Genomic DNA, 25,664 nt, shown 5'->3' with positions numbered 1-25,664 from the left:
GTGGTTAAGGGAAGCTTGACTAGCAACCATTGAGAAACCATCATGACACTATTCTACCAGTACTCTAGATCTATGAGTACTTTATTTTTTGTCTTTATTATTATCGTGATACCCAAAAGCTTAAGATTTCTATTTTCAAGCTCTTGGAAGGTTTTAGTTTTTCTTGCATGTTTTCATTGTCCTTTTACTATTTTATATTTCCATTAAAGAAAAGTTTTGTTATGAGGTTTTTCTAGATCTCGAAGGACATAAAGTAGTGAAATTTTGAAAGGAGTGACTCACCTAATGACTCAATAGACCATGGAGCTAAGAGGTTCATACCATGCTAAATCATTTTGTTATTACTTTGATTTATATTTATATTTGTTGCATATATTTGGTTTTGACTAACATGAATACTAACAAAGTAACAAGTGTTTAGGCCTTGCATTTGAAAGAGCATTAAAAATAATAAATTTCCACCTATTCAACCCCCTTAACACTGGGAGGAGGTGAGAGAAGGGGAAGGAATAAGAAACAAGGGGAACAAGAGAATTGACCATTTTTTTGGGATGGAGTGAGTTAAGGAGGCGAAGGGGAGAGAACGATAAGCTTTACCCCTGCATGCTCGGGAATAGGCACAATTTCTTACACCCCAAATCGAGGTGTAAGGAAGGGGAAGAAAGCTTGATGGTAGTCGGGTTTACCCTGAGGGATATAGTAGGTTCTTCTGAGCAATATAATTGAGTTTCTCCTCATGAGTTGAATAAATATTGCTGACCAATAATGTCAAGATTTAGCAGAGCAATCTCATAAATTTTTGTTGGGCAATAATGTTAAGATTCAACAGAGCAATAATACTAAAAGTCCGTTGAATAATAATGTTAAGTTTCTGCAGAGTGACCGTAGGTCCACTGAGAAATAATGCTTAGTTCCATAGAGCAACCGCATCAAAATTCGCAGAGTAATATCATCAAAGTCTAGCAGAACAATGTTATTGAGGTTCACTGAGCAATAATACTTAGTTCCACAAAGTAACTGCATGAAGGTTCACAGAGCAATATCACCAAAGTCTCATAGAACAATGTTATTGAGACTCACTGAGCAATAATGCTCCATTCCACAAAGCAATCGCATGAAGGTTCGCAGAGCAATATCACCAAAGTCTTGCAGAACAATGTTATTGAGGCTTGCCGAGCAATAATGCTTAGTTCCATAGAACAACATCATTAAGTGTCATAGGGAAATAACATTAGGATCTGCAGAGCAATATTATTAAGTGAATCTTTTATCATTAAGCTCCTGGTTAGCAACATGTGGTGATAGTTGAATGGAGAAGTGTCAAAGGCGGTTCCTTTGATCCCTTCCCCATCTTAGGTGGCGATTGATGATTGGAAAGGAAAGTAATGGATGTCCTAGACTATTTCCTTAATCCCTTCCTCATAATACATGGCAATTAGTGAATGAGGGATGAGTAATGGGTGTCAGAAGCAGTTCCCTGGAAGCTTTCTTCACTTTACGTGACAGTCAAGGATTGGAAGCAATGTAATGGATTATCAAAAACTGTGTCTTCACTGACTCAGGTTGGAAGAAGTAAAAAGACGCATGAGGTAGGTGATGTGGAGATTATCTTCTAACAACTATATAAACACCTCGTATAGTAGCTTCTAGGTACGATGGTTTTCTATTTCTGACTAGCGGAGGCAACTCTTTCTTCTTAAAGTTCTTCTCCCTTTACTTTCTCTTTATGTTCGTTAATTACTAACTTAAGAGTCGGAGGGGCTGTGCTGGAGGAGTCAACCAACTCTAATCAGTGTTACTTTCTTAGATCCATAAGATTATATGAGAGAAGAGGAAGTGCTGAGAAGGCGGAGCCTAAGCGAGTAGAAAAATGAGCTATCAAAACTTGTTCCGATTTTATCCCTCCTTCAATCGAAGAAGTTTTCCTGGTCAACTTTGCCTAACTTGGCATCCTAGGACTTGAGGTCCTCATCGAAGATCCCAGATCTAGAGGTGTGCTCGAAGGAGGATTTGGAGGTGGTAGCATTGTGCTTCTTGCAATACTCAACCACCTTGGTCATGATCTTGGAGAAGACGTTGGGAAGGAGGATGGCATTGTCGGCGCAGTTGTCCTCAATCATGTGCTTGATGGTTTGCGATTTCATTGCCACCGCCTCCTCCACCTCGAACACCTCATCGTCCGAGCTCCTCAGCGTGATCATCCTCACCATGCCTTCCACTATCCAAGAAATTGAACGAGAAGATTGAGGGAAGGAGAGATCAAGAAAGAAAAAATAAGAGGCAAGAAAGCCATGACATAGATGGGTTGTGGGGGGTCGAACGTGAAGATGTTGGGACTGATCGACGATTCCTATGTTGAGGTCTCCATCATCATCGTGACTATCAAAGTTCACAACAAGAGGAAATGCATGCTATTTTTCTAACTTTATATATTTAACCTTCGTTACTCTCCTTATTAATCTTCCCTCCCTCCCAAACAAGGGGAACATAAATATTTTATTTTCCCTCCCTTCCCCTTCCAATGAACCTTCCCTCATTCCATCCAAACAGAAGCTAAGTCGCTCCACTAGTCCTACCATGACAAAGATAATGAGTCTAGGGATGAATTAGAGGCAGACTTAGCTTACTATAAGGAACACATGGCATCTTTGTTAAGTCTTGTTCTATTAGACGAAAAGGAATCTCATTTCACTAAGTTAGTTAGATTTAAAGTAGTATGATAGTAAGCAACTAATTGAGTTTTGAGAATGACTTATGACAGAAAGACTTATATCATATGAGAACAATCCTAAGAAATATAAGATTTATTTTACATGTAGTGCACCTAGGTGGCACAATGCATTTAAGGATATCAAGTAGACAAAAGAGTTTTTTGTTTTTTATTAATTCTGACATCTCGCTCTTTGAACCAACTAATTCTAGAGATAATCGACCGGGTTCAACAGAAATTTTCCACTGACTACCAAAGTAAATCTGAGAAACACAAATGGGCCCTAGTGAATGACCCAATATCACAAATAGTTCTAGCACCACAGGCATATGATATGCTCCATGAGAGAATTGAACTCTCTTACCATCACATCGAATCCAGGGGTGACAAAAGAGTATACTTGCATCTATAGGTGGAGGGATCTAGAGGGTCTTCCTTCATAGTCAGTAGCTCCATCGACTACATCAACTGCACATGGGTAAAGTCAAATACATTGATCAAATTACTTAGGTTGTGCATAGTTGTAAGGCAAGCGACTGTAGGATCATCTTGGAGGATCACTTTGGAGTTTTAGATGAAGCAATGTATAGAAATATGTAGATGAGGTGGCGATTGTTAGATTAAGCAGCATATTTAGCCCAATGGAATTAAATATGATCTAAATGACAATTTTCAATATGGTTTTTCATGGTGACAACTAGATATGCGAATTTCTCACCATGGAACTTAAGAAAGCCTAAGACACAATGTGAAGATGTATTTGGAGGATATGATACATAAAGAGACTTATAGAGAAGATGATTTTATTCTTTGAGATTCTTTTTTGCATGGGCAACATAAAAGTGTTTTTTTCCCTACTTTTCTTCATTGAAATTGCTCTTATCTTTCTATGAATTGTTCTACCAAGCGAATTACAAGTTAATGATTTGATGCCAGATTTTATTCGAATTAATGAAAGGAGCAATCTCCAATCCGATTTTAGGCTATGATACACTAAGAGACTTATAGAAAAGATTTTATTCTTTGAGAGTCTTTTATGCATGGGCAACATAAAAGTGTTTTTTTCCTACTTTTCTTCATTGGAATTGCTCTTATCTTTCTATGACTTGTTCTACCAAGGGAATTACAAGTTAATGCTTTGAGGCCAGATTTTATACAAATTGATGAAAAGAGCAATCTCCACTCCCATTTTATGATATATAAGGCTCATCTAGTATATATATATTTATATATAGACTAACCCATGTAGGGTAGCCCTATATTTATATATAGTGAGTTTCATTAAACTTATGGAGGTTCTCATGGATACTCTTGTTAAACTTTGGCAATTCATTCCCTTAGTTTAAGTAAAAATAGTCATGCCCTTTTACATAGCCTTATGGCACTCATTTCATTGCTAGAAAACTCCTACATAGCCTTATGGCACTTTTACCATGCATAAACAACATATGGGCCAAACCATTTCCCCAAAAGACAAACATTCTTTAGCAATAGAACAACATGTATGCATGAAGGGTGAGAGGGTATGATCCTTTTGGGTGCCTGATTCTCACCAAAGGGGAAAAGAGAGCTTAATGTCCTCAAATTTCACTGACAAAAGTGGGACATCCACAAAATAAGGCCTGTGATCTACTTGTTATCAGGTGAGTTTTTTTTATTTTACTTTTTTTTTAGTCTTTTGCTTTAAATCTCCCGTAAGATCTTAGAGAACTGAAAAAGAGAGACCAAAAGAAAAAGCTGCCATGCAAGTCAGTAATAGAGTCAATGCTTGATAATTAAAAGCTAAGTACGCATATAGTACCCTACAACACAAAACTAACTTCACTTGTATACATACAGTGATGAAATGAAACCATACCCGGATGACTTGTTTCCAGGTTCCAAATCTTCCTGAACAGAGCAATCTGATTGCAGTCATCGTTAGAGCCACGTTATTTTGTTAATCCAGTGAGTATTAGTAAACTAGTAAATGACTACCTGAGGAAACTGCAGGCTTGTCGGTGGATTTAACTGTTCTATACATCTGCAAACAAGGACGAAGAATAAAGAAAAAGTTAAGTAGAAAGGAAACGATCAGCTAAAATATGTAACTGATAGATACTTCTGAATTTTTTTTTCTTTCTTTCTGATTTCCCTCATTTTACTGTTAACGAGGTAGATGCTCGTATTGGGGTTTCTACCAGATTATTAATCTTCATCTTATTATTGCGAAATGATGCCTACTTTTTTTCTGGTCTCCTCCTACTTTTGTGCCTTGATACTGCATGCTGTTTCTCTTTCATTACTCGTGTATTTTGAGAGAATAGAGTAACGGCCAACAGTCACCTGCAAATGACTCTTTACGTGGGCTAGAGTGAGATCTGTCACGTCCATAAGCTCCAAAATAGACTTCGGTGTAGCTCCTGACGCCAAACCATGATTGAAAGAAGGTACAAATTACCATAACAATCTTGTAAACGATTGCTAAATTAAACAGTAGTTGAACATCGAAAGCGTGAGATGGATGTAATGGAGTAATTAAATAAGGGGAATTAGTAAGTTTGGGTGCAATAGTGAGGCATACTCTCGTGGCCGCCGAGGAGGTCGACGGCGTGGACGAAGCGGGCGTGGAGGATGCTCGTCCACCGCATTCTCGGTGTCCTGCTTTTCCGAGGCATCATAAACTTTGAACTCACTAACTTGCAGGGGTGGAGGATGTTCGTCCCAGTCACGCCGAAGGGGTGAAGCTGGTGGCCGTAGCCCCCCGCCGTTGGAGACTCCGGTCTCAATCCCAGGAGCCACGTCGAGCCACAGCAACAAGGAAAAGAAGAAGGCATCCGGTTGGATGGATGCAGAGGAGGTGGTGCTTGATCAGTCGGGATGAAGCTCGAGGGACGGAGGTCGGTGACGCTGGTGACTGAGCTTTTCGGAGGGCCGATTTGAAGAGAGAGGTCAGGGGAGTCGGCGGGGGTTGTAGCCTCCCCAAAGACGACTGGCGATAGCATCATAAGATCTTCAGTTATGGATGATAAAAGTGTAGGAGGTAGGTGCATAGGCAGAGAAGAATAATTCTTCTTCTTCCTCCTCCTCTTCTTTTGATGTATGTGATGTGATTCAAGAGAGACAAAGACAGTGCAGCAAGAAAAGAGAGGTTGATGGACTAAGTGCTTCTCCCTTGATATTTAGCAAATGTATGAGAGAATGGAAACAGGATAGAAAGAGTGAAAAGGAATAATAATTGGTCAAAGCGACTTCAAGAACATGGTGGGTGGAGTTCTGAGTAATTTTGGTTAACCTGACAAGTCATTTTCTAACTTTATTGACAAGCTTGGAACAATTTATTTCCCAAGATCAAAAAAGAATAAAGGAAAGACGAAGAAAAGTGGAAAAGCATCTACTGAAGAGAGTTTCTAATTAAAATTATTACTTGGCAAATCATAGGTATTGTCTAAGCTGATAATAGACATTTAGATCTATGTCTTGCATTATGGTGCCGTGGAGGTGGTGAAAAAAAAGCACCTAACAGTTGACCATTGAAAAGTTAAAAAAATTGGATAAATTGAATGACTTTGTCATATATATATATATATATATATATATATATATCTAGCTCTTCGAGCCGGTTATTCCTAGAAATAACTATTTGACACTATTAAAATTTTGTATTGACCATAAGAGTAAATCAAGAAACACAAGTGATGGACGACTCAACAACTCAACATCCTAGATTTTTCATTCCACTAGAAGAAAATATCATGCAGTGTATCGTAATTGGAAATCGAATTATGAATACTTATAAAACTATATAGGCATCCTATCACTTCACCCTAGTCCAGGGCACTTGCTCACTATTGATACTTATCCGAATGAGTAGACGAGAGAAATGTTAGTGGAGTCATATCCTAGTTAGGTTCAATCTTAGATTTTAAAATTTATTAAAAAAAAATTAAGTTAGGTCTTACCTATTGATTTGATATTTGTTTGAGTGTGCAGGAATTTACAAGACCCATGAAATTGGGAAAGTTTATGAAGAGGCTCACTTGCATTGGCTTAGTGTACGATGGATGATGACTTAGTGTGGCCAAAACGCCACTCACTTGCATTGGCTTATAGATTTGTGGAGATTTGAAAAGATTTTATAAGGCAACCAAGGAATCACAGGACGAGGAGCATGGATAGGGAGTTAGAGAGCATGACTTAAAAGAACAATCAAGTTAGAAATTTAGTGAATCAAGTCTGTATAGATAAGTGCAGGATATAATGATGGTGTACAATTCAGAGTTTTAATATATGATTAAGATTAAAGTTAAGTTAGTTGTGATCTAACTAATTGTATCAAGTTTGCATGTATATGTACTGGACAGATGTTAAACTCTTAGTTGTGAACCAGACAATGACTAAGTCATAGTGGATTTAGGCATCAAAAGTCCTGATTAGAAGTCAGACATGGGCTAAGTCTTGGTTGAGACCAAGTAGACAAATTCCTAACTATATAGAGACTAATTGAATCAAGTCCAAGTGATTAAGGTTTGGTAGACAAATTCCTAGCTGGAGGCTAGGTGAATTAAGTCCAAGTGATTAAAGCTTAGCAGACAAATTTCTAGCTGAAGGCTAGGTGACTCAAGTTCAGGTAGAATCAACTAGGAGCTACATTCTTGATAAATAAGCCTAAGTGGAAGCAGTTGGGAATTGTAACTTGACAACTCAGTCTAGATGAGTCAGCTGGACGCTAAACATCTAGACCCAACGTAAGTGCAAGTAACTTTATATCTTATATCCTACTCATTATGTGTAACCACTACAGGGAAGCATGTTCGACAATTCCTGACAATCAGATGGAGTTTGGGGATGACTGGCTGCTAATAACTCTTGACAAAAGGATTTTGGAGGGTCTATGTGACCGTATAGGATCCAAGCTAAGCGAAGTGTACCGACGACCGGAGCAGCTTCCAGGCGACCGAGAGATGTCATTATCAGCAATGTAGCAAGACAGTCAAGATGAAGTTTGACCCTTGTCCAGATGACTAGAGGGTGTACGAGCAATTGAAGATCTTTGTTAATGTTATCTTATGGATATAAATTGTAGCAACATCGGCATGGATACATGCAACTGGAAAGGCTCCAGGCAACTGGAGGAGTCCTATATAAGGAGATTCGAGTCAGAGTTTGAAAATAACTCATCTATATAGAATTCACTCTTGTTCTCGTTCTCTAAGTACTCCTTCACCTTCTATGCTGCAACGAGCTATGACGCGTGCTTCATTTCTAATTGGTAATAATTAGAGTAACATTTTCATTTGTTTTAGTGTTGCCTTATTTGTTTTATTGTGCTTAAACTTTTTAGATTTTTTCTGTGAAGTTTCTCCACCTAGGAGAAATTTAGAAATACGAATCATATTTTATAATTATTGTGTATCTATACTTTTGGTTTGATTGATCAACTTGCATGATTAAACTGTTTGCTAAATCTATTACATGTTTTTTATTTCCTTTATCTTACTTGATTGAATTAATCTTAAAAAAAATTATTTTCACTATGCTAACTCTAATTAATTCAACTATTTTGTTTACTATCTCCTCATTTTTAAACTTATAATACTATTCCTCTAGCATCGAGTTCAATCATATAATTTGGTATTAGTGCGGGTTGAGTTGATACTATGCTAGGAAAGACTGGTTAAGTGCATGTCTATATTGGGTAAGGAGTACCCTACATGATGCATCTAGTCAAGTGGAACTAGAAAAAACTAACTCATCTCACACTAAACCAGTTAGATCATGACATTGTATTAAAGTTGATTTAGCACTTGTTTCTTAAAAAGGTTTTATCTTAGGAAATAGTCATTTTTTTAGATACTCAAGAAGACCTCTGTGTCTCGCCATGACTTGAAAGTTAATTTCCAAAACTTTTTCACAATTAGCCCAAAGCAAAACTTAAATCTAATATAAGGCAAACTTTGTGCTTTGAGAAAAGGGACAAACAAACAAATTGATTAATTATCCGAGTCTATCCCATACCCAAATTCAAATCCTAATTACAACCATACCAAAACTAAACCAAACTCCTATTCTATCCTAAATCTTAATATAACTTGAACAAATTTATTTTTTTGAGATCTCTTTGCAGGAAAGATTTAGCACAACCTGCCTCCTCTTTATAATGGCAAAAGTTTGGTCAATTAGAGGAGAAAGATCGAAGACATTCTTAAAACTAACTCAAAGTATCCAAAATGAAATTGACTTACCAAGAGACACAAAAGTTGAGCTATGCAGGTATGAGTCATGGACAAGTAGAATGAAACAAATAGCTCAGTCAAATGTAAAGGAAACAAACATAATTCTTTTGGTCTGACTTATTCTCAAGTTGAGAAATCAAATCATTTAAAGATACAAAATAGCTATGAGAAAAACTAATTACTAAAGTTAAAGAAACTGAGTTAGAACAAATAAGCTGCACCACACTCATTGCTAAGTCAGACTCAAAAATCTTGATAAATCAAATTCAACATGAATGGGTCCTAGACAACGACTGCTCTAAACACATGACTGAAAATCAAGAGATGTTTACATCACACAAGCTAAAAGTAAAGGAGACAGTTTGCTTTGGAAACAACGAGAAGCTAAAAGTACTCGGGTCAAGTAACATTGTATTAAATTCAAAGTTATTAATTAAAAAAGTTTTATTTGTAGAAAAGTTAAGTTTTAATTTGCTTAGCATAAGTCAACTCTGAGATACTAGATATAAATTAGAATTTTTATCTAACAAATGTATTGTTAACTCTACTAAAGAACCTGAATTAACTTTAATAGGAACTAGATAATATTTATACCATTAGTTTACCTTCATCTTTGTATACATGCTTTCTTTCACAATAAGAGGAAACTAAGTTATGGCATAGGAGACTAGCACATACTCATGCTAGATATTTATTTAAAATCAGTAGAAATAGATTAGTTAGAGGTTTACCTACCTTAACCAAATCAGATGACTTAAATTGTGATACCTGTAAAAAGGGTAAACAAACAAAATCAACCCATAAATTGACTAATTCAAATCAAACAAGTCGCATCTTAGAAAGAATTCATATGGAATTATTTGAGAGTAATAAAATTAAATCATTAAATGAAAGTCAATATTATTTAGTAATTATTGATGAATTTTTAAAATTTACATGGATATATTTTCTAAAACACAAAGATGAAACTTTAAATAAACCTATACAATTTATTAAACAAACAAAAAAAATCAAATGAACATTAGAATTTAAAAATTATAAGTGATCATGGAGGAGAATTTAACAATCATTTGTTTAATAAATTTTGTCTATACAATGGATAAAATATGAATTCTCATCTCCTAGGACCCCACAACAAAATAACTTAGTTGAAAGGAAAAAAAATCTAGCTCTATTAGAAATGGTCAGGACAATGTTAAATGAGTTTAATTTACCAAACTATTTTTGGGCAAAAGCTATTAACATAGCCCATTATGTTCAAAATTGACTTCATATTATCAAAACTCAACAAAAAACAACTTATGAAGTATTCTTTAATAAAACAGTGTCAATTAAATACTTTAAAATCTTTGGATGCAAAGCCTATATCTTAAATAATAAGGATAACCTACCAAAATTTACAAGTAAAATTAATGAAGGAATCTTTGTAGGGTCAACAAATAGTAGAGGATATAAAATTTGTAATAAGAAAACCCTTAAAATTGAAGAAATCTCAAATGCAACCTTTAGTGAAGAAAATTCAACCAAAATAGACCAATCTATTCAACTAGAAATTGATCAAGTGGTTAACAATAACTCAAGAGAAGTTAGACATGAGTCAGATGAAGATCTTTCTCGAACTCAAGTTGAAAAATCAAACTATAAGAACATCTAGGACCAACACTAATAATCCAATTGAACAAACTATAAGAGATCCAAACTTAGGAGTCAGAACTAGATCTACTCATCGAAACTTAAGTCTGATAGATTTAATATCCAGAATATAACCAAAGAACATAGATGAAGCTCTACTTTACCCAGTTTGATCGAAATCAAGTTTTGGGATTTAGTACCAACACCAAATGATAAAATTGTTATAGGGACTCGATGGATATTTAGGAACAAACTAAATAAAAAAGGAGAAATTACTAGGAATAAAGCTTGTCTCATAGCTTAAGAGTTTAGTCAAGTAGAAGGATTAAACTAGAGACTTATGCCCCAGTAGCTAGACTTTAGTTAATGAGGTTGTTATTAGCCTTTTCCACTCATAAAAGATTCAAACTATTTCAAATAGATATAAAATTAACATTCTTAAATGGTTTTATTAAAGAAAAAGTATACGTAGCCCAACCACTAGAATTTGAAGACCTAGATAAACCTAATCATGTACTAAAACTCAAAAATGCACTTTATGGACTAAAACAAGCTCCTAGAGCTTAGTATGAAAGACTATCGACCTATTTAATTTCTAAAAGATTTAGACAAGGTAAAATTAATCCAACTCTATTCATTAAAACTCATAATAAAGATATTTTTATTGCTCAAGTTTATGTTAATGATATTATTTTTAGATCAACTAACAGTTCATTTTTAAAGGATTTTAGATTCACTATAGAAAGCAAATTTCAAATGAACCTAGTAGGTGAACTTAACCATTTTCTAGGGTTGCAAGCCAAACAAACCAAGGAAGGTATTTATGTTTATCAGACTAAGTATGCTAATGAACTAACTAAAAGATTTGAAATAGAAAATTCTAAAAACTTAGCAACCCCAATGGCCCTAAATGTAAAATTAGACAATGACCCAAGTGAAAAAGTGTTGATGCAAAATAATATATAAGTCTCATAGGTGGACTCTTATACTTAACTACTAGTCGACTAGATATTTTATGTAAGTACTCCATTGTAGTTTTGATATAGTCAACCAAGTTAAGTTAGGTCCTGTGTGTGTTTGATCCTTATGTCTAAGTATACAGAAGCTTAGGAACACAAGTAGTCAAGCGGAAGACGCAGCTAGTGAGAAGGATGGCACGGGAAAAGAGTCGACGGGCTCGGTGTATCCGAAGGACGAGGTACTGCAGAGTACACCAATGGACGAGAAGGACGTGCGCCACATTCGAGGGACAAGAAGCCGGGGAGGAAGTCTACTTGAGGAGAAGGCTAGAAGATGGGTCCGAGTGAGCCCAATTCTGGATGGACGAAATCACTCAGGCGATCGGAGCAGTGGAAGAGCCAACGGGGAGCTGCGGAGCTATTGGAGGCGCCCTCAATTTGGTTGGAGAAGCCTCCGCACCTTTCTATAGGAAGGCGCCTTCAACCACCCATGGAAGGCACCTTCAACCCTTTGAAGGTGCCTTAGACTGGGCAAAATGTAACCGTTAGCGAATGTAAAATCATATATTCACTTGCCTCGCTGGAGGTGCCTTCCACCTTTTGGAGGCATCTTCCAGCCTTGAATAAGATTTTCCAAGGACTATAAAAAGACCCCTATACCTAGAAAATATTCAAGAACTATAACTACAACTTTTGTACTCTTTCCTAGTCTATTTCTTGAGCTGTCAACGTCTGTAAGAGGCTTCTCCACCTACAACGAAGGGAATCTACTAGTGCTTTTCATTACCTTGGATTAACAACTATCTAGGTTGTAACCGAGTTAATTTCTGGCCTTCTTACTTCTTTCTTTTAAGTTGTTTAGTTTAGTTTTATTATTATTATTGTGCTACTAATCAAGTCCAAAGATTGAGAAAGGGGTTTATTTTTCTTATAGGAAATTCACCCCTCTCTTGCCTGCCTCCCCTGGACCAACAAATGATATCAAAACCAGAACGCCTCAAAAGGACTAACCACTGATTGAAGCATCGAGACGATAGCCGAACCGAGCATCTAGCAACTAAAGTTTGAGGGAGAATTAGCAACATGGAAGAAACGCATAGAGGTATTCTTTAAAACAGAATTTGAATTCTAGCTCCTAAAGACTCACAAGGAAATGAAAAAGATGAATACCAATAGACCAAGAAGGAGCAAATAGACTTCATAGCAAATGGACGAGCCAAATTTCATCTGTTGAGCGTGCTACCTCTGTAAGAAGTCAACAGAATCAGTGCCTACAAATTAGCAAAGGAACTTTGGGAGAAGTTCCTGGAGCTACATGAAGGTACATCCAAAGTCAAACTTACAAAATGGGATCTGCTCCAGAACCAACTGACCAACCTCTAGATGAAAGGAGAGTCAGTAGCACAACTTCACGCCAAGCGGAAAGAGTTAATAATTGGACTTACGAATTTCGGAGAACAAGTAACAAATCGAGATTCATTAAGGTATGCCTTAAATGCTTTCCCTAGGACATAAGACTGGACGTCTATAATAGACTCTTATTATATTTCAAAAGATCTAGAAGTAAGTACTTTAGAGAGTTTATTTTTGACTTTAGAACTTCACGAATCTAGATGTGCAGAATTGAAAAAGGAGCCCAGTCAGAACATTGCCCTGAAGGCAAGATTAGATGGTCAAGACTTTGAAGCATCCATCGACGAAGATGAAGCTGCCTTATTGGTAAGGAAATTTAATAGATTTATTAAATATAATAAATTCAAGTCGTAGACGAAAAAGGACTTTTAGAGCAAAAGGAATGTATGATGCTACAACTACTAAGGAGAAGGACACATCAAGGACGACTACCCCAAATTGAAGAAGAAGGAGAAGTACAAGGGAAAAAGACCAACAGGATCAAAGCACAAGAATCTGAAGGCCACATGGGATGAATCGTTGTCCTCTGAGGTCGAGATCAAAGCTTACGCTAGACTAGCTTTAATAAAAAGCCACCAAGGAGAAGATGAAAGCAACTCAGAGATGAGCATCGATGAAGGGGGAGGATCATCAGAGGAAAATTGCGATGAAGAGGGAGCATCAGAACATGAGGTAAGTGAGGTACATGCGCTATCTCCCAAGCAATCTTTTGAATTTATCAAAATGTTTTATAAAAATATGTGCAAATTAGAAAAAGAAAATGTTGATTTGAAAAGACGGTTAGCTAACACATGTCCACTAGAATTGTTTGATAATTTAAAATTAGAAAATAAAAAATAAAAAATATAAATAGAAAAATTGAAAGATAACCATGCATATTCTAACTACTTTCAAAAATCAAAAGTTAGAAATTATAATAGAATCAACTGGTACATTAGAAATCACCAGGGACAAATTAGGAAAATTTTTAAAAATTATGTACCTCCCAAATTTTTAGTAAATCCAGTAGGCAAGAACCTATATTGGGTTCCAAAATCCATTTTAGATTAAAATCCATTTTTATTTGGATAGGAATTGTCTCAATTAGAAAAACTTTTTATATTTTGAATTGAAAATTTTTTCTATGCTACTTGATGATTTAATCTACAAACAGAGACTTTTTCAAAATTTTATTTACTGTTTAGTTATTTTTTGAAATTTAAAATTATTTTACAAAGGTAAATTTTGAACAGAAATATTTTTTCTATGATGAAATATGATATTTTCTACCCTTATAAATTTTTTTGAATTTTTTAGAATATGTTTGAAAATTGTTTCTAAAAAAAAGCCTTATTAATAATTCTTGTTAAGTACCCCTAGAAAAATATTTCAAATTTTCTAATAGTTTATTTTATTTTTATCAAATTTTATTTTGATGTGATCAAAGAGGGAGAAGTAAGCACAAGTTAAGGGAGAGTAAGAATTTTATTGCTTATTGCTTAATTCATTACGAATTTTATTCCTTAATTCATTACAATATTTGATTCTAATTGCATCTTCTTTACATAAGTTATGTTATTGTATTTTTTTACTCTAGCTTGAACTTGAGTTGATGCACATCAAAAAGGAAGAGATTGCAAGTACCCCGTGGTAGTTTTGATGTGGTCAACAAAGTTAAGTTAGGTTTTGTGTGTGTTTAATCCTTGTGTCAAATGTACAGGAGCTTAGGAACACAAAAAGTTGAGCAAAAGATACAACTAGCAAGAAGGATGACACGGGAAAATAGTCGACGGGCTCGATGCATCCGAGGGGCGAGGTGCTGCAGAAGAGTACACTGGTGGACAGAAGGATGTGCACGATATTCAAGGGATGAGAAGCTGGGGAGGAAGACTACTCAAGGAAAAGGCCGGAAGATGGGTCCGGGTGATCCCAATTCCCGATGGACGAAATCACCCAGGTGATAGGAGCAACGGAAGAACCAACGGGGAGTTGTGGAGTGTTGGTGCGAGTAGCATCAGATGATCAAACTTGTGTTTTGATAATAGCAAAGGGTTCAAAGTTAAGTTGTCTTGTGATCTAACAGATGTTGAACCAAGTGTGCAAGAAAGTCCTAAGTGTACTTAGGCAAAAGTCTTAGTGATTCTAGGCAGGTGAAAAATCCTAGGGGGTGGTAACCCTAGGTCCAAAAGGGTGATAACCCTAGGCGGAAAGTCTTGGAGGGTCGAGCACTTTGGGTGAAACCCTAGAGTCGAGGACTCTAGGTGAAAATCCTGGTGTTCGCGAACAAGTGGAAGACTAGACGGATCAGGGATCAGATGTCCAGCAGAAAAGTCCTGAAGACTCGGACGCTGAGCAAAAGTCCAGTCGATCTGGAAGACTGATTTGGCAACAGGTAAACTCTCCTAAGAGGAGTAGGTGAGGATGTGTTCCCAAAGAGAGAACAATTGGCATCGGTTCGACCTAGAGTTTCAGCGAAACTCAAAATCAGAACCGGACAATCTGGAGATTGTCAAAATAATTTATTATTCCATATTTTATTGTGCTAACTCTATTTCTTTAGGGTATATTTTATATTTGGACTAATATGCCTTGCAGGAAGAGGAAAGCACAAAAGAACCTTGGGTGAACAGTGTTCAAGGTGCCTTCCATATGAACAGTGTTCAAGGTGCCTTCCATGCAACTTGAAGGCGCCTCCAGTGAACAGTGTTCAAGGCATCTTCCATGGAGCTTGAAGGCACCTTTGGAGAGATAAAATTCGCAGAACGCGGATGTTATCGACGACCAAAGCTATGGGGATAAAGTCTTAGTTGGAGGCACCTTCGATGGAAGCTGAAGGCGCCTTCAACAACCTATATAAGGATGGTTCGAGCAGATGCACAATAACACTTGATCTTCACATACTTTCTACTGCACACTGCTCAAAAGATGATCTGACAGAGCCGTAACGCGACTCCGACAACTGGAAGCCCGAAATTCCTTATTCTTAGTTGTTGGTATACATTCAATTATACTTTAATTATTATACTTATAATTTCCAGATTGATTAGTGGATTGTCCATAGAAAGTACTCTCACGTGTGGACCTTGGAGTAGGAGTAGGAGTCACCATAGGCTCCGAACCAAGTAAAAGAAAAGTGTTTGCGCTTGTGTTGTTTTGCTTCCGCTCTATTTCTATTTTCTGCTTCGTTCTCTGCGTGAAAAAGCCATGAGCGCTATTCACTCCCCCCCCCTAGCGCATCTCGATCCTACACGAAGCTGCTGGAGGCACCCTCAATTTGGTTGGAGGAGCCTCTATGCCTTTCTATGAGAAGGTGCAAGGCGCCTTCAACCCTTTGAAAGCGCTTAGACTAACCAAAAGGTAACCGTTAGCAAAGATAAAGCCTTATTTTCACTTGCACTTTCCACCTTGTTGGAGGCGCCTTCCAGCCTCGGATAAGATTTTCTAGGGCTTATAAAAAGACCCTTGGACCCAGAAAATATTCAAGAACTGTAACTACAACTCTTGTACTCTTTCTTAGTCTATTTCTTGAGCTATCAACGTCTGTAAGAGGTTTCTCCGCCTGCAATGAAGGAGATCTGCTAGTGCTTTTCACTGCCTTAGATTAACAACCATCTAGGTTGTAACCAAGTTAATTTCTAACCTTCTTACGTCTTTCTTTTAAGTTGTTTAGTTCATTTTTATTATTGTTATTGTGCTACTAATCAAGTCCAAAGATCGAGAAAGGGGTTTATTTTTCTTATAGGCAATTCACCCTCTCTTGTCGGCCTCCTTGGACTAATAGATTATATACAATTTCATTCCTTTGTTTGCTATATATTAATGACTTAACCCATTTTGATATATGAAAAAGGAAAAGAAAGGTAAAGGGTTAAAACATATTTTTTTTAATTAACTTCTCAAAATTATTTCTCATCTGATTAAGGAGGAGTAATAATTAAGGGAGAATTAGAGTTTGTTATTATATTCATGTATGACTGCACTAATCCTATTTTGTTTCTTTCTTACATTAAATATAAATTCAAAATCCAATGTATATTTAATTATTGTTTACTAATTTTAACTTAGTTTTCATATTATCAAAAAAGGAGAGATTATTGGTACTAGGTGCACAATATTTAACCCATAGTTTTGATATATAACTAAGGTTAAATTTAGGTTGATTGTGATCTAACCAGTTGTGTTAAGTTTGTAGTTGCAGGATATTTGATAGATGTTAAAGCCCTAGTTGTGAAGCAGACAGTGACTAAGTCATAGTGGATCTATGCATCAAAAGCTCTGATTGGGGGTCAGGCATGAGGTAAGTCTTGGTTGAGACCAAGTAAACAAATTTCTTGCTAAAGATTATGAATCAAGTCCAAGTGATTAAGTCTTGCCAGACAAATTCCTAATTAGGGGCTAGGTGAATCAAGTCCAAGTGATTAAGGCTTGGCAAACAAGTTCCTAGCTTGAAGCTAGGTGACTTAAGTCTAGATGGAGTTAGCTAAGAGCTGAAGGCATGGAAAATAAGTCCAAGTGGAAGTACCTGGAAACTGTGGCTTGGTAACTCAGTCTAGATGAGTCAGCTGGAGGCTGCACATCTAGATCCAATGTAAGTTTGAGTAACTTTACAGTTTTGTATCCTACTCATTACATGTAACCACTACAAAAAAGCATGTTTGAAGGTTCTTAGCAATAGGATGGAGTTCGGGGGCAACTGATTGCTGATAACTCTTGATGAAAGGATTTCAAAGGGTCTAGGCGACCATGTAGGGTCCAAGCGATTGGAGTGTATGGGTGACTAGAGAAGCTTCTAGGTGACCAAGAGATGACATTATCAGCAATCTGAGCAAGGTGGTCAAGATGAAGTTTAACCCCTGCCCAAGTGACTGGAGGTTGTATGGACGACCGGAGAGCTTCGTTAACATTATCTTACGGATAGAGGTTATATCCACATCAGCATGGATGCATATGACCGGGAAATCTCTAGGCAATTGGAGGAGTCCTATATAAGGAACTTCGATATAGAGCTTGAAAATAACTCATCTATATAGAATTCTCTCTTATTCTCATGCTCTAAATGCTCCTTCGCCTTATGTGTTGCAACACGCTGGGACACATGCTTCATTTCTGATCAATAACACCTAGACTAATATTTTTATTTATTTTAGTATTGCCTTATTTGTTTTATTGTACTTAAACTTTTTAGATTCTTTTTCTGTAAAATTTCTCGACTTAGGATAAATTTAGAAATAAGAAGCATATATCTGGTTTGATTGATCAACTTGCATGCTTAAATTGTCAACTAAATTTATTTCATGATTTTATTACCTTTGTCTTACTTGATTGAATTAGTCTAAGTAAATTTTATTTTTACTATGCTAACTCTGATTGATTCAACTATTTTATTCACTATATATTTTTTTAATTCATAATGCTATTCACCCGCTCCTCTAGTGTTGAGTTTGATCCTACACACTGCAGGGTGTTTTCCTCCAGTGGGATAACAATCCTGGGATGTTGGTTGTGTTGGTGCAGGAAGCATCCGACGATCGAACCTTAGTTTTGATAATGACAAAGGATTCAAAGTTAAGTTAGTGTGTGATCTAACATGTTTGAATGAGTGTTTCAGGAAAGTCCTAGCTGCGGTTAGGCAGGTGAAAAACCCTAAGGGGTGGTAACCTTAGGTCCTAGGAGGTGGTAACCCTAGGTGGAGGAAAACCCTAAGGGGCGGTAACCTTAGGTCCTAAGGGGCGGTAACCCTAGGTGGAGAAAAACCCTAGGGGGCGGTAACCCTAGGTCCTAGGGGGTGGTAACCCTAGGCGAAAAGTCCAGTCGGTCTGGAAGACCGGACTGGCATCAGGTAATCTCTCCTGAGGGGAGTAGGTGAGGACGCGTTCCCCGTAGAGGGAACAGTAGGCGTCGGGTCGACCTAGGGTTTCCGGTAGGAAATCCGAAGTCAGACCCGGACAGTCTGAAGACTGTCGTTTATTCTTTACTATGTTTTATCATATTCTAACGCTGTCTTGCAGGGTATTTTGCTCAGACTAACCTTTGTTTGCAGGTGAGGAACCTGCTGAAAAAAGGTGGTCCGGGCGCCCGGGATGGATCCGGGCGCCCGGGACCAAGTTTTATCCCCTGCACGACTTCGCCACGTGGAGCATCCTGGTTGGTTGGCCACGTCACACTCCAGGTGCCCGGAAGGGATCTAGGCGCCCGGAATGTCATATAAAAAGAGGGTCAGGGGTGCAGCCAAAGAACAACAAGACATTCTAAGCTTTCTTCTGTGAAGTGCTGCCATCTAGACGACCTTGAAGAGCTACGACTCGACGCCGACGACCCGAAGCTCAGACTCTTCGATCTTTCGTTGTCGGTATTAGTTTTAGCTTTACATTATTGCAATCTCTACTGTATTCCAGTTGTAATATTTTACGAGCTTATAGTTGTTGTCCACGGAAAGCGATCAAGGATCGCGGGCCTTCGAGTAGGAGTCGTCCCAGGCTCCGAACGAAGTAAACTCCCTGTGTCGTTCTGTGCTTGCTTTACTTTTTCCGCTGTGTTACTTAATCTTACGATTCCGATATTTCGAGAAAAGAAATAGCCACGAGCGCTATTCACCCCCCCCTCTAGCGCTTTCGATCCATCAATTGGTATCAGAGCGGGGTCATTTTGAATCGGTGCAACCACCATTCAAAATAATTTTTTCGTGGTATTTATTTTTTTCGGAGTCGATTAGAATTTAGCCTCATAGCTATATTCTAATTCTTTTTCGCTCGAATCGGTTTTTCTCGGAATTGGTGCAACACCACCCGAGTTCGTGGTCCATTTTTTTTCCCTACCGCACTACTAAGCCAGGACCAAGTCCTGGGTCATTTTTTTTGTGTTATTTTTTCGCTCTAGGTAAAACTGAAATGGCCCTTCAAGAAGGCTACAGTACTGCCCGCCCTCCGCTATTCACCGGACTGGAAAGGTCGGATGGAGGCATATCTCCAGACTCACTTTGAAGTCTGGATGATTGTCAAAACCGGATTCAAACTGCCAACTGACACCACCGGCAAACCACTACCGTACGAGGACTGGGATGCATCCTTGATCAAGAAAGTAGAAGCTAATTCCAAGGCAACCTGCACCCTCTAGTGTGGCCTATCAAAAGAAGAACTCAACCGCGTCGGCCCCTTCAACAGCGCCAAAGAATTGTGGGAGAAGCTAATTGAACTTCACGAAGGGACATCCGACACCAAAGTAAGTAAAAGAGACTTAATTTTTAATAAATTATTTAACATCAAATTGCAGGAAGGTGAAACAGCTGCACAACTCCATGCCCGAATTCAAGATCTGCTCAATGGTCTTCATGCGATTGGACAGAAGGTAGACAACCGCGACATCATAAGGTATTCTCTAAACGCCTTTCCAAGGAACACCTTGTGGGCATCCATGGTAGATGCCTACAAGGTCTCCAAGGACTTGTCTACCATTAAATTAGATGAACTGTTTGCAGAATTCGAACTTCACGAACAGACTAATGCACGCCCGACCGAGAAAGGGTTGGCTTTGGTTGCAGGAACAGGTAGATCGCGCGAATCAAGAATCAAGCGGAGAACCGAACTTGAGTCAGAAGAAGAACCAAATTCAAAAGACGACGATGAACTTACCACCGAGATAGTCAACTTAGTTAAGAAGCTCTGCAAAAAGAAGGGCTTCAACAAGAAGGATCTCAGAAAGGCCATCCAGTCTAAAGAAGCCCAGCCAAGCTCGAAGGTTAAATTCGAAGTGACCTGCTACGGGTGCAATCAGAAGGGTCACATAAAGGCAAATTGCTCGAACCAGAAGGATCCAAAGAAACTCAAAAGAAAGAAGGCATTGAAGGCAACATGGGACGAGTCTTCTTCCGAAGAATCCGACGACGAAGAACAAGAACAGACGAACTTTCTTGCCTTGACAGCCCGGGACTTCAACAACGGATCCGGAAGTGAGGACGAATCGGAAGCCGAGTCCGAGAGAAGCCACGGATCCGCATCCATTTCCGAAGGGCCGAACCCCTCAGTAAGTAAAAGTCGTTTATGCAGTTTAATTAATTATTTAATGCATAAAGTAGCAAAGTCCAAGATTCGAATTAAAGCGTTTCTGAAGGAGGTAACACTTCTTAAAGAAACGCCCAACAACGAATCCTTAACTGATCAAGTTCAGTCTGGAACCTCAACTCAAGTTCAAAAACTTGAGGAAGAGAATTCCAATCTGAAAAGTCAAGTCAAGGATTTGAAAACAACTCTAGAGCGTTTTTCCTTGGGTTCCAAGAATCTTGACTTGATTCTTGGAACACAAAGGGCAATCTACAATCGAACTGGACTAGGAAATAAAAAGAAATATAAATCTTACATATCCTTAATAAACAAACCAAATAGAAAAATGGTCCAAGCATGGGTTGCCAAGTCCAACCTGATCAATCAAGTTGGACTTGGACAATATTGGGTCCCTAAAGATCAAATACATTACCTTAATAGACCTTATCGAGGCTATGATCCAGGGGGAGCTAAAATAATTAAAATTCAATATTAAACTCAAAATTAAAATTCAAAATTAATATTAAACTCAAAATTAAAAGTCGAAATTAATATTAAACTCAAAATTAAATCCGAAATTAATATTAAACTCAAAATTAAATTCAAAATTCTTAAATTCAAAATTCAAAATTCAAAATTATAAATTAAATTCAAATTCGAAATTAAATTCAAAATTCTTAAATTCTTAAATTCAAAATTCAAAATTCAAAATTCAAAATTCAAAAACTCAACAATAAAAATTCCAAATTAAATTCAAAATTCAAAATTCAAAATTCGAAATTAAATTCAAAATTATAAATTCAAAATTCAAAATTAAATTCAAAATTCAAAATTCAAAAACTCAACAATAAAAATTCCAAATTAAATTCAAAATTCTAAATTCAAAATTCAAAATTAAATTCAAAATTCTTAAATTCAAAATTCAAAATTCAAAATTCAAAATTCAAAAACTCAACAATAAAAATTCAAAATTAAATTCAAAATTCAAAATTCAAAAATCAAATAGAAGGAGGGTCCAGAATAGCTGGCAACTCCGAAATCTATTTACCCGACAGGGTAACCGAACTTAATCTACCCGAAAAGGGTAAACAAGAGTAGATTACCCGGATGGGTAAATAAGGATAGATTAAAGAGGGTTAAGTTTTAACTTGAAGCACAGTACTGGTGAAGTTTTTGGATGATAGTACGTTGGGAAAACTTGGGCATCGCATGTCTAGGAAGATATGACTTCGACCTGGTGCATTTGGCCAAGTGGAACTAACCGAAGCTACCCTTAAATGGATCCTAACTAGTTAGACCAAGGTTTAGTATTAAGCTCAATGGGTAGGACTATTTGGGAAACCTCGAAGGCATGGTTACTTTAATGAGCTCCTTGTGACTCACCATAGCCCAGAAGTTTATCCAAAGAACGCTTACTTGTTGAATCCAAAGCTAAACCCGAATCTAACATAAAGTTAAACAAAACCCTATAAATTGAACTAATTCATCTCAAAAAAAAAAAAAAAAAAAATAGGATCCCCTGATTGAAAACATACATCGGGTGAGATGACTAAGCAAAATTAAAATTTAAAAATTCCTCCAAAATTACTTAAACTAAATTTCAAATCAAATTAACTTAAAAAAATTCAAAATTGAATTAATTTAAAATAATTCTCAATTAAATATCAAATCACCAAACAAACCCCCATAAAATTAACAAAGATTAGGTAAGATGCTAAATTAGGGACTTACTTCAATCAAACTGTCTTTTGATCCATCAACTACTTTATGTGTAGGAATTGGATCAATGGATGTTGGACAGTGGGTGTTCCAGACATATGACTGGAGATCGATTGAAGTTCACTAAGTTAAAACTAAAGAACCTAGGATCAGTTGCATTCGACAACGATGGAAAACTGAAAGTAATCGGAAAAGGTAATATCGAACTTAATTCTGATTTTATTATTCGAAAAGTACTGCTAGTTGAAAATTTTAATTTCAATTTATTAAGTATAAATCAACTATGCGATACTGGTTATTCAGTCAATTTTACCAAATCTGAATGTATAGTCAAACATGTCGATAATCCAGAAATCATACTTAAGGGCACTAGAAAAGATAATGTCTACACCATTTTTCTATCATCATCCTCAATAAAGTGTTTTCTAACACAACAAGAGGAAACTGAGCTATGGCACAGAAGACTCGGTCACACTCACACAAGACTCATTTCAAAAATGAGTCAAAATGGACTAGTTAGAGGGTTGCCCAAATTAAAAGTTATTGAAAACTCAATCTGTAATGCATGTCAACAAGGAAAACAAACCAAGTCCACCCACAATTCAACCAATACAGTTAGAACTACCCATCTACTTGAGCTCCTTCACCTAGATCTATTTGATTCACATGGAGCCAAGTCACTAAGCAAGAACCAGTATTGCTTAGTAATAATTGATGACTACTCCAGGTTCACCTGGGTAAAATTTCTAAAAACAAAAGATGAAACCTTTGAAATATTTAGTAATTTTTGCAAATTAACAGAAAATGAAAAAGATACTAAAATTAAAAGGATAAGGAGTGATCATGGAGGAGAATTTGAGAATCACCACTTCACTGAATTTTGTGAGATAAATGGGTACAAACATGAATACTCCTGCCCTAGAACCCCCCAACAAAATGGTTTAGTAGAACGTAAAAACAGAACCTTACAAGAAGCTGCTAGAACCATGTTAAACGAATATAATCTATCTAATCAATTCTGGGCTGAAGCAGTTAGTACAGCATGCTACATTCAAAATAGAATCTTAATTAACAAATTTCAAAATAAAACCCCCTATGAAATTTATTATAATAAAATTCCTAACTTAAACTATTTAAAAGTATTTGGGTGTAAAGTCTTTATTTTAAACACTAAAGACTACTTAGGAAAATTTACATAAAAAACAACCCCAGGAATATTTTTAGGGTACTCAACCACTAGTAGAGCATATAGAGTATATAACAAGAATACCCTAAAAGTAGAAGAAACAACAAATATAAAATTTGATGAAGACACTATAGATGAAACTGAAGATACAGAAAATGCTAATCCAATAAACAGAGAAGATGACGAAACTCAGCCTGAACCAATTGAATCTGAAGAACAAATCACTAATTCAAGTGACATACGACCAACTAGAACAAGCACAAATCACCCATCTGACCAAATATTGGGTGATCCAACTGTAGGAGTAAGAACTAGGTCATCCTATAGAAATCATAGTCAAATAGCCCTAATTTCAAAAATTGAACCCAAAACCATAGAAGAGGCCTTACCAGACCCAGATTGGACTATAGCAATGCAAGAAGAACTGGCCCAATTTGAAAGAAATCAGGTATGGGAATTAGTACCTAAACCCATTGACAAAACCATAATTGACACTAAATGGGTTTTTAGAAACAAGTTAAATGATCAAGGTGAAATAGTAAGAAATAAAGCCAGGTTAGTAGCCAAAGGGTTCAATCAAATAGAAGGGCTAGACTATGATGAGACCTATGCTCCTGTAGCAAGACTTGAATCCATTAGGATGCTGTTGGCCTATGCAGCACACAAAGGATTCAAGCTATTTCAAATGGATGTAAAATCCGCATTCTTAAACGGATTTATTAAAGAAGAAGTATACGTAGGTCAACCCCCAGGATTTGAGGACATAGAACATCCAAATTATGTCTTCAAATTAAAAAAGGCCCTGTACGGACTAAAACAAGCACCTAGGGCTTGGTATGAATGACTGTCCAACTATCTAATATCAAAAGAGTTCAACCAAGGTCAAATAGACCCAACCCTTTTTGTAAAAACCTTTGAAAACGACATCTTTATAGCACAGATTTACGTCGACGATATCATTTTTGGATCAACCAACTCAAAATTTTTAAAAGAGTTTACCAAACTAATGGAAAATGAATTTGAAATGAGTCTAGTAGGTGAACTAAATTTCTTTTTAGGTTTACAAATTAAGTAAACCAAGGATGGAATTTATATCTATCAAACTAAATATGCTAAGGAATTAATTAGTAAATTTGGAATGGAAAATTCAAAAATCATTAATACACCAATGGCTACTAATGTTAAAATTAACTCAGACTTAGAAGGAAAACCAGTAGACTTGAAATACTATCGAAGTGCGATAGGAAGTCTACTGTACCTAACTGCAAGTCAACCAGACATCATCTTTGCAGTAGGTATGTGTGCAAGATACCAACTTGTGCAAGAGAGTCTCACTTAACATTAGTAAAAAGAATCCTTAGGTATGTTAAGGGAACCCTAAACGTAGGACTTTGGTACCCTAGATCGTGCACCCTTGATCTAACCGGCTAAACTGACTCTGACTATGCCGGGTGCAAGCTAGATAGAAAAAGCACAAGTGGTAGTTGTCAATTTTTAGGGCACTGCCTAGTAAGTTGGTCAAGTAGAAAGCAACACTGTGTTGCCTTATCTACCACTGAAGCTGAATATATAGCACTAGGTGAATGCACATCTCAGTTACTATGGATGATGCATACCCTTAAAGACTATCAACTTGAATATCAAAAAACAAAAATCTCAATTGATAACATAAGTTCAATAAACCTAACAAAAAACCCAATTCACCACTCAAGGACTAAACATATAGAAGTAAAGCACCACTTTGTAAGGGATCATGTAGCTAAGGGTGATATTGTACTCAACTATGTTGAGTCCAAATCAAACCTAGCTGACATC

At 36.8% G+C, this 25,664-nt stretch overlaps 1 protein-coding gene across 3 annotated transcripts in view; it reads right to left on the bottom strand.

The window, feature by feature from the left end:
- LOC122049593 (probable transcription factor KAN2) overlaps positions 1-5,971 on the bottom strand; it is a 32,464-nt gene extending 26,493 nt beyond the window's left edge. For 2 of the 3 annotated variants that reach the window (XM_042610963.1, XM_042610964.1), the window contains exons 1-4: positions 5,274-5,971; positions 5,036-5,112; positions 4,688-4,733; positions 4,569-4,614 (exon numbers count right to left, since the gene is read on the bottom strand). In XM_042610963.1, coding sequence (XP_042466897.1) covers positions 4,569-4,614; positions 4,688-4,733; positions 5,036-5,112; positions 5,274-5,742 — 638 coding nt within the window. In that variant the 5' untranslated portion in view covers positions 5,743-5,971. Of the gene's footprint in view, positions 1-2,767; positions 3,179-4,568; positions 4,615-4,687; positions 4,734-5,035; positions 5,113-5,273 lie in introns of those variants that run through there. The other variant, XM_042610965.1, reaches the window with a different exon arrangement.
- Positions 5,972-25,664: the final 19,693 nt, after the last annotated feature.

Source organism: Zingiber officinale, chromosome 2B (assembly GCF_018446385.1).
Source record: "Zingiber officinale cultivar Zhangliang chromosome 2B, Zo_v1.1, whole genome shotgun sequence".
NCBI lineage: Eukaryota > Viridiplantae > Streptophyta > Magnoliopsida > Zingiberales > Zingiberaceae > Zingiber > Zingiber officinale.
This window is presented reverse-complemented; position numbering and strand designations above follow the sequence as displayed.